This window comes from Globicephala melas, chromosome 2 (genome assembly GCF_963455315.2).
Source record: "Globicephala melas chromosome 2, mGloMel1.2, whole genome shotgun sequence".
Taxonomy (NCBI): Eukaryota; Metazoa; Chordata; class Mammalia; order Artiodactyla; family Delphinidae; genus Globicephala; species Globicephala melas.
In genome coordinates this window covers 37,065,975-37,080,525 of record NC_083315.2, presented here as the reverse complement: position 1 = coordinate 37,080,525, position 14,551 = coordinate 37,065,975, and the positions used below count along the sequence as shown (strand labels likewise).

The 14,551-nt window shown below is 55.7% G+C and overlaps 2 protein-coding genes across 7 annotated transcripts in view; one reads left to right on the top strand and one right to left on the bottom strand.

Annotated features, from left to right (window-relative positions):
- Positions 1–10,074, top strand: part of SEMA4B (semaphorin 4B) — a 91,769-nt gene extending 81,695 nt beyond the window's left edge. For all 6 annotated transcript variants that reach the window (XM_060293843.2, XM_060293844.2, XM_060293845.2 and 3 more), the window contains 13 exons: positions 447–610; positions 773–835; positions 2,426–2,524; positions 3,167–3,278; positions 3,560–3,673; positions 3,814–3,965; positions 4,853–5,034; positions 5,158–5,308; positions 6,370–6,580; positions 6,681–6,796; positions 7,020–7,186; positions 8,637–8,722; positions 9,027–10,074. In XM_060293843.2, the coding sequence (XP_060149826.1) occupies positions 447–610; positions 773–835; positions 2,426–2,524; positions 3,167–3,278; positions 3,560–3,673; positions 3,814–3,965; positions 4,853–5,034; positions 5,158–5,308; positions 6,370–6,580; positions 6,681–6,796; positions 7,020–7,186; positions 8,637–8,722; positions 9,027–9,769 (2,360 nt within the window). In that variant the 3' untranslated portion in view covers positions 9,770–10,074. The remainder of the gene's footprint in view (positions 1–446; positions 611–772; positions 836–2,425; positions 2,525–3,166; positions 3,279–3,559; positions 3,674–3,813; positions 3,966–4,852; positions 5,035–5,157; positions 5,309–6,369; positions 6,581–6,680; positions 6,797–7,019; positions 7,187–8,636; positions 8,723–9,026) is intronic.
- Positions 10,075–11,303: 1,229 nt separating this feature from the next.
- Positions 11,304–14,539, bottom strand: CIB1 (calcium and integrin binding 1). Its single transcript, XM_030878618.3, has 7 exons — positions 14,347–14,539; positions 14,168–14,202; positions 13,003–13,111; positions 12,236–12,386; positions 11,981–12,099; positions 11,805–11,893; positions 11,304–11,560 (listed from the first exon to the last, which is right to left on the bottom strand). Exons 1-7 carry the CDS (start codon positions 14,395–14,397, stop codon positions 11,539–11,541), a joined length of 576 nt encoding a protein of 191 aa, XP_030734478.1. The 5' UTR covers positions 14,398–14,539; the 3' UTR covers positions 11,304–11,538.
- Positions 14,540–14,551: the final 12 nt, after the last annotated feature.

Genomic DNA, 14,551 nt, shown 5'->3' with positions numbered 1-14,551 from the left:
ATTCCGTCAGGTGCTCAAAATCCATCACTTCATATTTTAGTTCGCTTCATATTTTGACCATGCTTTTTTACATAACTCTGTTTGCTTGTTGGTCTGGAGTTTCTAATACAATAGCATTTTACTAGCTGCGTAGTATTCCAGCAAAGGAAGTATTTGGGTTTATTGTCACCCAGTCCCCTGTGGTTGGACACTTAGGTTGTTTCAATTTTTCATTAACGTGAATGGTGCTATAATTGATGTTCTTTTACGTTCATCATTGTGCCTTTGTCTCGTACATAATGTTTGAGGGTTCGGGAATGCTGCTCCCCTTAAATCCGATCGCCTTGTCCCCAGCCCCATGCCACCCACTGCTTTGCTGATCTACCTTCAATCAGATCGGCGCATTCTAGAGGTTGGTATGGGAGGGGGGGCCCCCAGGTAATGTCCATCGATCGTCCTCTCTCCAGGCTCTGAAAAGCGATCACTGCTCAGATTTGAAGTGGATCACATCTCCAACTATACAGCCCTCCTGCTGAGCAGGGATGGCAGGACTCTATACGTGGGTGCTCGAGAGGCCCTCTTTGCACTCAACAGCAGCGTCAGCTTCCTGCCAGGCGGGGGGTACCAGGAGGTGAGATGATGCCCGGGGATGGCTAGCCTGGGTGGAGGATGCCAGTGGGGAAGATGGAACTTCTGGGTCCGAGGATGATGCAAACGGGAAAGGGGGAAGGAAAAGAGGGGCATATCCTTCGTTCCCGCGTGCACACTTACCTTCCCCTTTGTAATTCCCCAGCTGCTGTGGAGCGCAGACGCAGAGAGGAAACAGCAGTGCAGCTTCAAGGGCAAGGACCCACAGGTGAGCTAGCACCTGGAGGTGACCTGGGCTGAAGGAGGGACGGAGGATGGTAGATCTGGGCCCGGGATGGAGGCAGGAGGTGGGAGCAGATGCAGCGAGCTGTGGTAGAAAGGGCATAGGCTTCTGAGATGGCCAGACCTGGGTTTGAGTCTCAGCTTACACTTACTGTGTCTGTGACATTGGACAAGTAAGTAGATTTGCCTCTCTGAGCCTTGGTAAAATGGGGATAATGAGGCCTGTCTCACTGGACTTACCGTGAGGATTCAGTGAGCTAATAGGTATAAGGCACCTGGCACATAATAAGTGCCAAATAAACATCAGCTTCCAGCATGAGCAGTGATTGGGTGGGGGTGGGAGTCTGTCCTTCTGAGGGTGGTGCCTAATGTAGCAGGTCTGACATAATCCTGGCTTGGTTTTGGCCAGACCACTGGGTAGGAGCCAGGCCAGCCTGGGGTTCTCTGGGAGGACTCCCCACCATTCCCAGAGGCCTTCCTGGTCCTGAGTGCAGCAGATGGCAGTTAAGGTGAAGGCAGAAGAGCACCGGACTTGGGGTCAACACACAGGTTCAAGTCCAGACCACCCCTGATTTCTTTTATTCAGCAGCAATGTATTAAGCACTTGCTCCGTGCCCAGGTGCTTTTAGACACTGGTTATTATATCATTGTGAAAAAGAAGGTCAGGTTTAAGAGGTGGTCAGGTTACACTTCATTTAAAAAGTGATATTTGAGCCGAGATTACTTGGCTCAAATGAGGTGAGGGAGTTGACATGGGGGAGGAACAGGACTGTAGATTTCACTCTGAGTGAGGTATGTGGGGAACCACTGGCTGGCTGAGCAGGGCAGTGACATGGTCTGGCGTGCGTTTGCAAAAGGTCACTCTGGCCGCGGCGGTGGCGAGCGGCCTCGTTGGGGCGAGGACAGAGGGAGGGAGACCAGTGAGGGGCAAGAGGCGATGGTGCCCGGACCAGGGTTGGACCAATAAAGGGAGTGAGGAATGGTCGGATCCCGGAAGTATTTTGAAGATGGGGCCACCAGGATTTCCTGATGGAAGAACCGGGGTGGCGAGTATCAGAGAGTCGAAGCTGGCCATGAGGCTCGGGGCCTGAGGAGCTGAGAAGGCGGAGTAGCCGTCAGTGCAAGGGGGCAGGTCCCGGAGGAGAGAGTTTTGTGGGGAACAATCAGAAGCTCAGTAGACACACTGTTAGAGCTGTTAGACACGCTCGCGGAGGCGATCCGCAAGTCTGGGGCCCAGGATTCAGGGCTGCGTGTTTCCTCCTGCTCTGGGCGTAGCTGCCTCACCAGGTGGGGCCGAGACAGCTCAAAAGGGAGGGATTCTGTGCCTTCACCCCAAACTGAGGAGAAGTTTCCCAATCACGGAACTACGTGAGGCCCAAGGTCCCCTCCTGTGCACACGCTCCGTGGTCCTCCATCTGCTTTGCCCCACGAGGCTCCTGGAGTCTCGTTTACTCCAGGATTTGAGTACTGGGGAGCAGAGGCCTCACCCCCAGGCCTGGCCTTGCGTCCCGTGGGGAGGGCTCGGCGGTGCCCCCTGGTGGCTTGCTTGGGCCTGACATCCTCCTCCCTCCTCCAGCGGGACTGTCAAAACTACATCAAGATCCTCCTGCCACTCAACAGCAGCCACCTGTTCACCTGTGGCACCGCAGCCTTCAGCCCCGTGTGCACCTACGTTGTGAGTGCCCCTCCTCACCCTGGGCTCGCCTGCGGCTGGCCTGGGAACTGCCTGTCTTTGTGCCCCAGGGAGCTGGTCTCTAGCACTGACCCCTGCTAAAGGGCAGGCCCCAGGGGGAGGCTTCTTGACAGCAGTGGGCCCCGAGAGCCCTGAGGCCCAGCCCCAGCCCTGATGGCCAGGTTGCCCTGCAGGGGGCGGTGGGGGGTGGGATTCCCCAGGCACAAAAGTGCTGGCTGACCCACAGTCACGCCCTCTTGCTTCCTCCAGCTCTTTCCCCTGCTCTCACTCAGTTCCCGCCAGGCCACCTTGTCCATCCTCCTCAACACACACATACTCTTTACGCACACCTTCGTAAAGGGTGGCATTTTGAGGCTTTGGAGCAACCAGCTTTGGAGTCAGACATACCTGAGTTTAAATCGTCGCTGCCCTTTCCTGGCTCACGTTGCGTTTCTAAGCCTCCTCTCCTCTCTGTTACGTGGGGCAACAGTGCCCACCACGTCAGGTCCTGGTGAGACGGTGCTGGGACTGTGCCCGGGGTGCCCGTCAGACCCTTCCCTTCTCTCCAGCACACCTCCCTGTTCTCCCGCCGAGCCCGCTCACTCCCTGGCGTGCCCCTGAGCTCTCCCATCTGCTCCCCTGCAGAACATGGAGAACTTTACCCTGGCACAGGACGTGGTGGGGAACATCCTCCTGGAAGATGGCAAGGGCCGTTGTCCCTTTGACCCCAATTTCAAGTCCACGGCCCTGGTGGTGGGTGAGTGTTGGGGGTCAGGGGGGCAGGATGGGCTCATTGAGGCTCCATGTGAGGGCGGGCAGGGGAGCAGGGTGGGCCCCAGGTCTGAGCTGGTGGGTCCATGCCACACCGATTCCCAGCGGGTGCGGCGACCCTGGGCTGCCCTCGGGTTGGCTTTTCTTAGTTCCTACTCCCTCCTCTGTCCTCCTCAAACAAGAAGGGCAGCACTCGTGTCACTCCGGGCCTTGAGCGGGAAGGGGCTGTGCTGAGGGCTCATTCCCATGGGCATGTCCTCTTGGCAGATGGCGAGCTGTACACTGGAACAGTCAGCAGCTTCCAGGGGAATGACCCAGCCATCTCACGGAGCCAAAGCCTCCGCCCCACCAAGACTGAGAGCTCCCTCAACTGGCTACAAGGTGAAGTCCTCTCGCCCCACCCAGTGGGCTGTCACGGGGCCTCAGGGAGGGGGCCCTGTCCACCCAGCAGGGCCTGAGAACAGAGTCTCGCCTGTCTGGGATCCCTGGGCTGACTCTGTGCTCCCCACTGGCCCCCACAGACCCAGCGTTTGTGGCCTCAGCCTACATTCCCGAGAGCCTGGGCAGCCTGCAAGGGGACGATGACAAGATCTACTTCTTCTTCAGCGAGACTGGTCAGGAGTTTGAGTTCTTTGAGAACACCATCGTGTCCCGCATTGCCCGTGTCTGCAAGGTGAGCAGGCCGGGCCATCCCAGAGACCCCGAAGGCTCCTCGGGTATAGAACCAGAAGGCCCCGCACCTGTGGCCTTCTCCTGTCCTCCAGGAGGAACGGCTTGGCTACTGGCTTTTCTCTCTCTCCTTTTCAGTTAAAATGTCTCTGTTTTTCCTTATTTATTTTAAAAAACATGAAAATGTAGAAAAGTACACACGAAAATCACTTACAAGATAAGAGGCACCGTGGTATCGTGATTAAGAGCAAAGACTCTAGAGCCAGGCTGCCTGGGTTCAAACCCTGCAGGCCGTGTGATCTTGGGCAGTTTCCTTACTGAGAAATCAGTTCGTTTCCTTCTCTGTTCAGTGGAAATCATAACAAAACTCCCTCAGGGTTGTTAACGATCTGTGTAGGGCTTTTAGAGATGTGGTGAGCAACCACTTGTTGTCGACTATTGGTGTTATAATCCCACCATCCTACCACAAGAAGTTAGAGTGTTCCTTGCTATTTTTTTTTTTTGGCACGTGTGTAAATACATACATATTTATATTATTTAACACCATGTACAAACAAGAGTTACACTGTAATGTGATTCTTTAGCTCCCCTTTTTGCTCAGTGGTGAATCGTGACATCTTTCCACGTTTGTAGATAGACTCCCCTTCGTCCTTTTCCCTGGTGTCCCACAGTAAGGAAAGCGCTGTCATTTACTTAGCTAGCCTCCCGGTGAGGGGACCTGACGGCTACCACCTCAAGTCTTCTTGATGTGAAATGGACTCAGGCCTGGCTTTGGTCTGTCTGGCTCTTCCTGGCGTCTGTCTCAGCCACCGTTGGGGAGGGGGCAGCGAGGAGCACCAAGTGTCCCACCCCTGCTCGTGCCTAAGCCCTGGCCCTCTCTCCCTCTCCCAGGGTGATGAGGGGGGCGAGCGGGTCCTGCAGCAGCGCTGGACGTCCTTCCTGAAGGCCCAGCTGCTGTGCTTGCGGCCTGACGATGGCTTCCCGTTCAACGTACTGCAAGACGTCTTCACGCTGAGCCCCAGCCCCCAGGAATGGGGTGACACCCTCTTCTACGGGGTCTTCACATCCCAGTGGTAGGACCCCCAGGACCTAGCTGGGAACGGGGTTGGGGGGATGAGTTGGGGCCGGGATTGGGCCCCGCTGGCCTCATCGTGAGCCCCAGGGCTGCTGGGCTAATCTGGCCACTTCCTTGGTAGGCACAGGGGGACCACAGAAGGCTCTGCCATCTGTGTCTTCACCATGAAGGACGTGCAGAGGGCCTTCAATGGCCTCTACAAGGAGGTGAACCGCGAGACGCAGCAGTGGTACACCGTAACCCACCTGGTGCCTTCGCCCCGGCCCGGCGCGGTGAGTGCTGCCCCTGTGCTGGGAGGATGGGTCTCCAACTGTGCTGGGATCACTTGCTTTCTCTGAGTTTGTTTTCTCACCTTGAAAGTGGGGACGAAGCCCAGGCCTGCTTGTCTTTCTGAGTTAGATGTGACCATGAATGTCGGGGTGGCTTCAAACCTGCTTTAGGCCAGGCAGGGGTGTCCCCCATCAGGACGCTGACTGCACGTGCCTCTCCCCAACTCTGCCATGAGCTCCTTATTTATTTATTGAGTGACAGGCCATGGGGAAATAGTCCTTTCTTCTTTCCTTCCAGCCTCATGGGCTCCCCACAAAGCAGACCTTGAGACAAGGATGTGAGTGCCAGCAGTTTTTAGGGGAGGTAATCCCAGGAAGAAGCAGGAGGGGACAGGATTGTGGGAGGAGGGGGCGGAGCTAAGAAAGTGTGTGTCACTGAGCTGCTACTGCTGTGGGCACCTGGAGCTCGTTCCCTGGGGCCCTGGGAGGCTGCGTGGAGCACATCTCAGCATTGTCCCACTGGGGTGTTTGTCACCAACTCCTGTGCAGTTGAGGGTCACTCCAGGGTATTAATTCCTGGGGCTTTTACAGAGAATGACCTGGGGCAGAGAGAATCAGGAAGTGCCCCTGGCAATATGGGAAACTAATTGCAGGCACCCTCATGCCCCTATACTAGGAAGCCTTGGTCAGCCAGGGCGTCCTGAGAGAGCACTGCCAAAAGGATGCTACAGGAGCAGGAAGTGTGGTCATGCTTCTTGAGGCTTGCGGAAGGGGGTGGGGGAAGGGTGGGCAGGAAGGAGAGATGGTTGGTGGGCAGAGAGGGGGAGACCCTGGCAGCTGGGGCCCTTGGGCGCCCCACACCCTGGGCTTTGCCCTTAGGCCTGTAGATCAGTGCGCTGGCTTCACAGAACTGGAGTGCTGTGCTGTGGCTTCCAAGGGCGGGGCAGGTACCCCTGCTGTTCACTGGGGAGATAGGGCCGGCAGTCCCAGTGGGATTTGCAGGACCCACATCCTGCTTGCTGCCCTGAGTGCCACTCGCCTCAAGCCACCGCCTTCTCCTTCAGTGCATCACCAACAGCACCCGGGAAAGGAAGATCAGCTCGTCCCTGCAGCTCCCCGACCGTGTGCTGAACTTCCTCAAGGACCACTTCCTGATGGATGGGCAGGTCCGCAGCCGCCTGTTACTCCTGCAGCCCCAGGCCCGCTACCAGCGTGTGGCTGTCCACCGCGTCCCTGGCCTGCAGCGCACCTACGACGTCCTCTTCCTAGGCACTAGTGAGTGCCCACAGCAGTGCAGGCTCAGAGTCAACAGGGCTAGCTTTTGGGACATGGGCCTCAGGCTCTGCGCAGGGCCTGAGTGCTGTCCATGTTGCAGGTGACGGCTGGCTGCACAAGGCGGTGAGCGTGGGCCCCGGGGTGCATATCATCGAGGAGCTCCAGATCTTCTCATCAGGACAGCCCGTGCAGAACCTGCTCCTGGATGCCGACAGGGTGAGCAGAGGAGGAGTCCGGGCAGCGTGCTTGGGGTGCCCGACTCCTGCCCCAGCCAGATGGAGAGATCCAGGCTTCTGGAATAAGCTCTCACAATGTGGGGGCCCGGGAGCATGAGAGGAGGCCCCCTGTCGGTGGCTTTTGTGTGCACTCCAGCCGGGTGCAGCTCTGGGTGGTGGCCCTGGCTGCCTGTGCCTGCTTCTCATCCCCCGTGCCTGTGCAGGGACTGCTGTATGGTGCCTCACACTCGGGTGTGGTCCAGGTGCCCGTGGCCAACTGCAGCCTGTACCAGAGCTGCGGGGACTGCCTCCTGGCCCGGGACCCCTACTGCGCTTGGAGCGGCTCCAGCTGCAAGCACGTCAGCCTTTACCGGCCTGCGATGGCCTCCAGGTGAGAGCTCCTGAAGGCCCCACCCACTTTTCCAACCCTATGCACTAGGCCTCCGAGTGCCTTCCCTAGGCCCTCTGTGGAATCACCACACAGCCTCATTTGTGTCCACTGTCTGGGAATAATTATTAATCAGCTCCCCTTCTGACTCTCATCAAGTGTTGTTCAAACGATAAATTATGTTTGCCTTACCCATCTGTAAAGCAGAGACAAGATTTGGTAAAGTATGAAATATTAGAGCTATGAAAAGCTTTGCAGGAGAATGTCGATTGGCATGTGAATGTAGTTAAGGAACAAAAAAATAAGGGCTACATAACAGTCCCATTAAGGGAATTCCCTGGCGGTCCAGTAGTTAGGACTCTGCACTTCCACTGCAGTGGTCACAGGTTCGATCCCTGATTGGGGAACTCAGGTCCTGCAAGTGGTGCGGCCAAAAACCAACCAACCCATTAAAAACTGTTTTCAAAATCACTTATTTAGATTTAAAATTTTCATATAGAAAAAAATAGAGATAAATAAAATTAAAACTACCCTAATCCTACCACCTAGAGAGACTTACAGTGAGATTTTAATATATATCCCCCCAGATTTTTCTACATATGTGTAAAATAAACAAAAATACACATATTTTAAGTAAATATGGGATCTGTCCTATTTGTAGTGTACATACTTCACTCAAGGGGATACCTGGTTCCAGTTTTATATTTCAAAACACCATGTATGCGTATACATATGTACACCTGAAGGCACACTCAAAAAAAATGCTGCCTGCCATTCTCGCTGGATGGTTGATTGTGACTTTTATAATGTTTTTAGCCTTTGTGCTTTTTTTCCAGTTTTCTAAAAACAAATCAATGCATGTGCATTGCTTTAAAAGAGACAGGTATATACATACAGATAGAGCTGTCCTTCCAGACTTTTTCTAAGAGCTCAACTCAACTGCTTTTGTAATTCAGGGAAGTATTACAGTACCTTTTTTTTTTTTTTTAAATATTTATTTACTTGGCCGCACCGGGTCTCAGTTGCAGTACACAGGATCTTTCGTTGCGGCACAGGGGCTTTTCTCTAGTTGTGGCACACAGGCTCTAGAGCACGTGGGCTTAGTTGCCGCGCGGCTGTGGAATCTTAGTTCCCCGACAGGGATCGAACTCACATCCCCTGTGTTGGAAAGTGGATTCTTTACCACTGGCCCACCAGGGAAGTCCCTACAGTAACTTTTAACTGAAGTAAATACTGTGTAGACAGAGGAGATGCCGGCACAAACCCTGCGGGGTGGGGAATCCACCCAGGGAAGCCGCCTGCCTTTCACCCCCGCTTTGGGCCTGGTGGTCCCTGAGCCCTTCCCCAGGCCCACATCTGCAGGGCTGCGTGAGGGCATGTGCTGCACGGAGGGTGGGCAGATGCGACCTTGTGGGGGTTCCTGGCCCATCCCAGACTCTTCTTTGGTCCTCAGGCCATGGATCCAGGACATCGAGGGGGCCAATGCCAGGGAACTCTGCAACACTTCCTCGTCCAAGGCCCGGAGTTTTGTACCAAGAGGTAAGGTGCCCCATCAGGGTGGAGGAGATGTGGGGGGTCTAGAAGGTTAGAAGGCTTCTGCAGCCACTGCAGAAGGCTGCCTAGAAGGCTCCTGCAGCCACTGCTGTGTGTTAATGCCTTTCCTCACTTCCTCACCCCTTTGGCCCTGCAAGCAGGACCCTGGAAAGTGAGACCCCCAGTCCCCGAAGTCCCCAGAGTTGTTGTTACAGCAGGAGGACCATAGCGCAGAGGGAGGTGGGTGAGCCTGGGGCTACCGTGGACATCAGCCCCCCTTTACCCGGGACTGTGCCTCCTTTGCCTGCAGGTGAGAAGCATTGTGAGCCAGTCCAGTTCCAGCCCCACACAGTGAACACCTTGGCCTGCCCCCTCCTCTCCAACTTGGCAACCCGGCTCTGGCTGCACAACGGGGTCCCCATTAATGCCTCGGCCTCCTGCCGCGTGCTGTCCACCGGGGACCTGCTGCTGGTGGGCAGGCAGCAGGAGCTGGGGGAGTTCCAGTGCTGGTCACTGGAGGAGGGCTTCCGGCAGCTGGAGGCCAGCTACTGCCCAAAGGTGGTGGAGGACGCAGTGGCAGACCGAGCAGACCAGAGTGGCAGCGTGCCCGTCATCATCAGCACGTCTCGGGTGAGCGCGCCGGCCGGGGGCAGGGCCAGCTGGGGTGCAGAGAAGTCCTACTGGACCGAGTTCCTGGTGATGTGCGCGCTGTTCGTGTTCGCCATGGTGCTCTTCATTTTATTCTTCCTCTACCGGCACCGGGGTGGCATGAAAGTCTTCCTGAAGCAGGGGGAGTGTGCCAGCGTACACCCCAAGATGCACCCAGTGGTACTGCCACCTGAGACCCGGCCGCTCAATGGCGTGGGCCCCCCTAATACCCCACTCGACCACCGAGGCTACCAGGCTCTGTCGGACAGCTCCCCAGGGCCCCGGGTCTTCACAGAGTCAGAGAAGAGGCCGCTCAGTATCCAGGACAGCTTCGTGGAGGTGTCCCCGGTGTGTCCCCGGCCCCGGGTCCGCCTGGGCTCTGAAATCCGGGACTCTGTGGTGTGAGAGCAAACTTCTAGAGGCAGCCTCCCTCTAGGGGCCAGGAGTGCTCAGAGAGGGTCGGCTGGACCCCTGCTCCTCGTGGAACACAGCCGCGGTGCCCAGCCCTCGGGAGCGATGGAGCCAGCTTGCCTGGTGTCAAGCAACAAGGCCCCTCCACCCCAGATGGCCACAGCCCCACAGGGCCTGGCTGAAGATCGGGGCCTGCCCGGGTGGGCAGAACAGTGCTCCTTATGAAACTGAGCCCTTTGTTTCAAAACAACAGTTGAAAATGTGAAACAAGAGAAAACAGTGAGAGAACACAGAATGCCATGCACACGGCCGGCCCAGTCTCCAGACTGGGAGGGCTCATCCAAAGTGGTTCTTGGAGACAGAGTTGGACATCCCACACCAACTGGCCTCTTCCACCTTCCGCCTTATCCTACTGCCACAGGCTGCCCCTTCTCACGGCAGAGCCAGGGGCCAGCTCGGGCTCCAGTGGGTCCAGCCTCGCCAGCTGGCCAAGTTGTTGCAGCCATCATCCTGTCACCTCAGGGACCGGAGGGCCACACTGGCACCAGAGCCCTCACGACGCCCTGGGCTCAGACCCACCTCCTGGACCTTTCCGGCCTGTATCAGGCTGCGGCCACATGAGACAGACAGAGGGCAGCGTGAGCCCAGGAGAGAGTATATGACAATGTACACCTTCCCTCGGAATTCCAGGAAGACTGTTGCCTGCCTTCCTCCATCCCAGCCTGCAAACCTGTGTCCCTTTTCCCCACACCTGCCCTGGCCTCCTCTTCAAAACCAGTCCCCAGTTCACCCCTACACCTTGCAGCCTCCACTCTAAGGGATGTTGATACTGCCCAGCACAGGGGCCCTGAGTTTATGTGGGTTTTGTATTCTTTTTAATAAAATGCACTTTACTTTTTTTTTTTAATAAAATCTAAAGAATTGAAATTGAATCATGCCCCTTACAAAAAGCAAAGGACTGTTGCTTTTTGAGGCTGGTATAGTTCTTTGAGTTCTGGGAGGTTCTAGGCCTCCTCTTTCAGGTGCTAGTGGGCCAGACCCAGCCCAGCCTGGCCAACCACACCTCCCAGCAGAGCCAGGTTCTTAAAGTGGGGAGTTCAACCAACACACTGATGGGCGGGGGAGGGGATTTGTTCACTTTACTTCAGTCCCTTTACTTTGCATCCCCAGTTCAGTTCAGGGATGGGGCACAGGGGACAAGATCTTGAGTTTTCTTGTTTTAACTTGAAAAGAATTTTTATCTTTAAAATGATCATACAGTAAAACTAACTTTTTTCTTTTAGTACACAGCTCTGCAAGTTTTAACACATGTATAAAATCATGTAACCACCACCACAAATCAGGATACAGAAGAGTTCCACCCCTCATGTTACCCTTCATACTCACACCCTCACGAGGGGTGGGAAGCGCGGGGTACAGCCTGACTTCCTGCTGTCCGCTTTAGATCCTTATTCCCAGTGTGACCAAAGGCTCCTAGAAGTCCACTCCTTCCTCATGCCAGCGTTTCTAGTGTCACACAAAGGCCCAAAACTTCTAAACCTTTATTATTGACTAGCAGAAACACAAACAGCGATGACAGTGACAGTGAGAAGGGGAGAAGCCTTGACATGGAGGACCCTCCCCTGTCCCAAGCAAGACTGCGCAGTGCCACCTCCAGGCTGGGCCAGCTTGGCCGGCCCTGGCAACACAGGGGTAACCTTGGCCGTGGCTCAGCAGTGGAAAGTTTCTTCGACAGGGTGCTGGGACACACGCTGTGGCTCCTGTCACAGGACAATCTTAAAGGAGCTGAACAAAAGAAGAATGCATTGGGTTTTCTGCTGGCAGAGGAAGGTAGGGACTAAACCCAAACTTCCCTACCTCTCCCCTAAGACCCTTTGGAATGGGCTGTGTCCCATATCTGTGAGTCCCCTCTAGAAGAAGAGCTACTCTACTACATTCAGAGGAAGCAGGAGGCTTTCTCTAACCCCAGGTACCGCCTCCCATAATAACGTCGCAGACTCAGTGCAACAAATGAGCACCACAGTCATACCTGGCAAAGTCTGGTGAGCGGGAGATGACATGCTGGAATTCAGAAAGATTGATGGTCCCATCCCTATCAATGTCAGACTCTTCTAGGATCTGGGAAAGGGAAAGCTTCAGGCCAAAGCCCAACCCTTCCCTCCTGCTCCCCGGCCCGGCCCAGCCGAGCCCGGCCCCGTTGCTCACATTGTCGATGAGCTGCTTCATCTCTGAGGCACTGAGCCGTGTGTCCTCCCCCTCTCCCGTGAGGCAGTTCACGAGCTGGCTCAGGTCTTCTCTGTTCAAGGTTCCGTCATCATCAAAATCTAGAAAGCAGACGCAGGAAGCCAGAAAGGACGTGGTCAGGATGAGCTCCAAGCTCCTGACCCCCAGCTCCCAAGCAGTACCCCCACGAAGACCATGTTGGAAGGGGTGGTGTTCCACCCGGCCCCTGGTTCTTACCGAAGATGCGGAAGGCATAGTGGGACTTGATGTCTGGGGTGGCTGTGTCACTGAATACACTGAGGAGGTCCAAGAAGTCCTCAAAGCTCAGGCTGTCTCTGGTTGGGGAAGTGGAGAAGACCCTGCAGATTCGCTCCTTGAAGGGGTTGGCCTAGGCAAGAAAGCCCTCTATGAATGCCACAGGATGCAGCCCAAGTCACACACTCAAACCCCACTGGGAAACTGGAGGGAACAGTTCAGGCTCTCGAGGGGAGAACAATCAGTGCTTTGGGGCCAGCACGGAGCTCAGGAGGACCAATGACCCAGCTGGGGATGGCTTCCCAGGAGTCAGAGCTTAACCCAAAGGCAGGCCTGGGACCACAGAAGGAAGAGGAAGGCATCCTAAGCAAAGAGGACAAGATGGGCTGGTTATTTTAAAACACAAAACATTTCACTGAGCACTTACCGTGTTACAGGCACTAGGCCAGGCACTTTGCATAGCAATTTTCACAGCAGCCCTATGGAGAGCAATCAGCCTCTGGAACAGGGTTTCTCAAGCTTTAATAAGGTAATTCAACTCCTCTTAAAGGATAAAACTTGTTTGAACCTCCAAGAATATGTCTGAGAATCCCAGGTTGCACAACACCCTTCTATATAATTCTCTTGGATGATTTTGGTAAAGCCCTAGCCCCCAGGAAATCAGGGCTAAAAAGGGAAAAAACTAGAATGGGGACCAGTGACCACATGATCTCAAAAGGAGTAGCAGAGGGAGGCTGGGGGGCTGGCACCTTGAGCTCTGGAAGGCTGAGGATCTGCTCCAAGGACACTCGTGCCTGCAGTGACTCCTCCACACTCCGGTGCTCCTGGGGAAGAAGCTCACAAAACCGCCTGTGGGCTCTGGCAGAAGGAGGGGAACCTGTTGTTGTCCCTTCCTGAGTGTATTACATCCCCACTCCTTGCCTTGCTACCCATTATAAACCAGGTGAGGAGCTAAGCCACACACACAGTATGTCTGAGTCTCAGGCATAAGCCAAGAGGAGATGTATCACAAGACAATATAGGCTGGGAGTCCATTCTTGCAATGGGTATTGACTGTGGGCCCACTGTGTCCCAGGCACTGGGCCCTGGTTCTAGACCTCCTGAGGGACAGAGAGGTCTGGGAAGGAGCCAGAAGTTGGCCCTGAAGAACAAATGAAAAGAGCTGAACTGAAATCTCATTCTCATTTCATTTCAGGAATCTCCTGCTGCTCCTCAAAGCAGCTACCCTGAACTATCTCCTCCTTAGGCACCATCTCATTCCCACTGGGATTACTTTTGCCCAGAGAAGCTCAGTAATCTTCTCACTCAAGTGCCCTGGCCACATAAAGCTTGCCCACGGCTAGGAAGGGGGTTCCAGTCCCAGTTCAAATTCTCCTACTCAGTCTTAGGCAAATTATCAAACTGTTTCATTGTCCCCATACCTCCGTCGTGAGGGTTAAATTAGGTAATGTAGACAACCTCGTAGCACAGCCTGGCACATGGCAAGTGCTCAATAAGCGTTAACGGTTACTGTATTATTCAGGTAAAGGAGGAGCCAGGCTCCCCAAGTAGGTAAAGCAGCCCAGAACTACAGCAGCCCCTGCCGGACTGGAGCAGGAACTTCGGTTATGCAGAAGCCAGTAGAGCGAGGTCAAAGAGCGCCCAACTTTGGCTGGAAGCTGCGAGGTGACTCCACGGTGCACAGCTGCGGCCGCCGGCGCCAGCGGGGAGGTCGTGCCGGGAAGAGGGCACAGCCTAGCGCCCAGGGCCCTGCACTCCAGTTCCGGGGCTCAGCTCCTGACCTCGGGCAGGCCCCTGCCGCTCCCTCTGGCGGGGCCTCAGTTTGCCCACCTGTAAGACAGAGCCTCCCCCCGCCCCCCACCCCCGAAATCGTCCCTAGAAGATCCCGGAGGTGAGGTTCGAGACAGCACTTACAGGAGGATCTCCTGTTTGGTCAGGAACGTCAAGTCCTGGAAGGCAAAACAAGACAGGGGGTCAGCGGGCGGCCCGAGGCCAGAGGCCGCGGCCGCTGCCCTGCCGCCGCTCGGGGACGCCCCCAACCGCCCGAGCGCAGGGCCGCGCGCAAACTCCCTGGGAACTGGCGTCTCACGCACCTGGTACTCGACCAGCAGCTCCTTGGACAGGCGACTGCCAGAGCCCCCCATTGCCGCGCCGCGCGTACCGCTCCGCCAACTCCTCTCGGGACGCCGGTAACTTTCTCACTTCCGCCCTCGGGCCGCGTCACCGCCCAGTCCCCGCGGCAACCGCTCCTGCGGCTACCGCCCCCAGGCCCGCCCCCTCCTTTAAAGTTCCCAGGCG

Coding starts and splice junctions, on each gene's coding strand:
- CIB1 (XM_030878618.3), bottom strand. CDS start 14,397: ATGGGGGGCTCTGGCAGTCGCCTGTCCAAGGAGCTGCTGGTCGAGTAC. Junction 12,100..12,235: donor CTATGCCTTCCGCATCTTCG/GTAAGAACCAGG, acceptor TCTGCTTTCTAG/ATTTTGATGATGACGGAACC. Junction 11,894..11,980: donor TGAAGCAGCTCATCGACAAT/GTGAGCAACGGG, acceptor TCCCTTTCCCAG/ATCCTAGAAGAGTCTGACAT.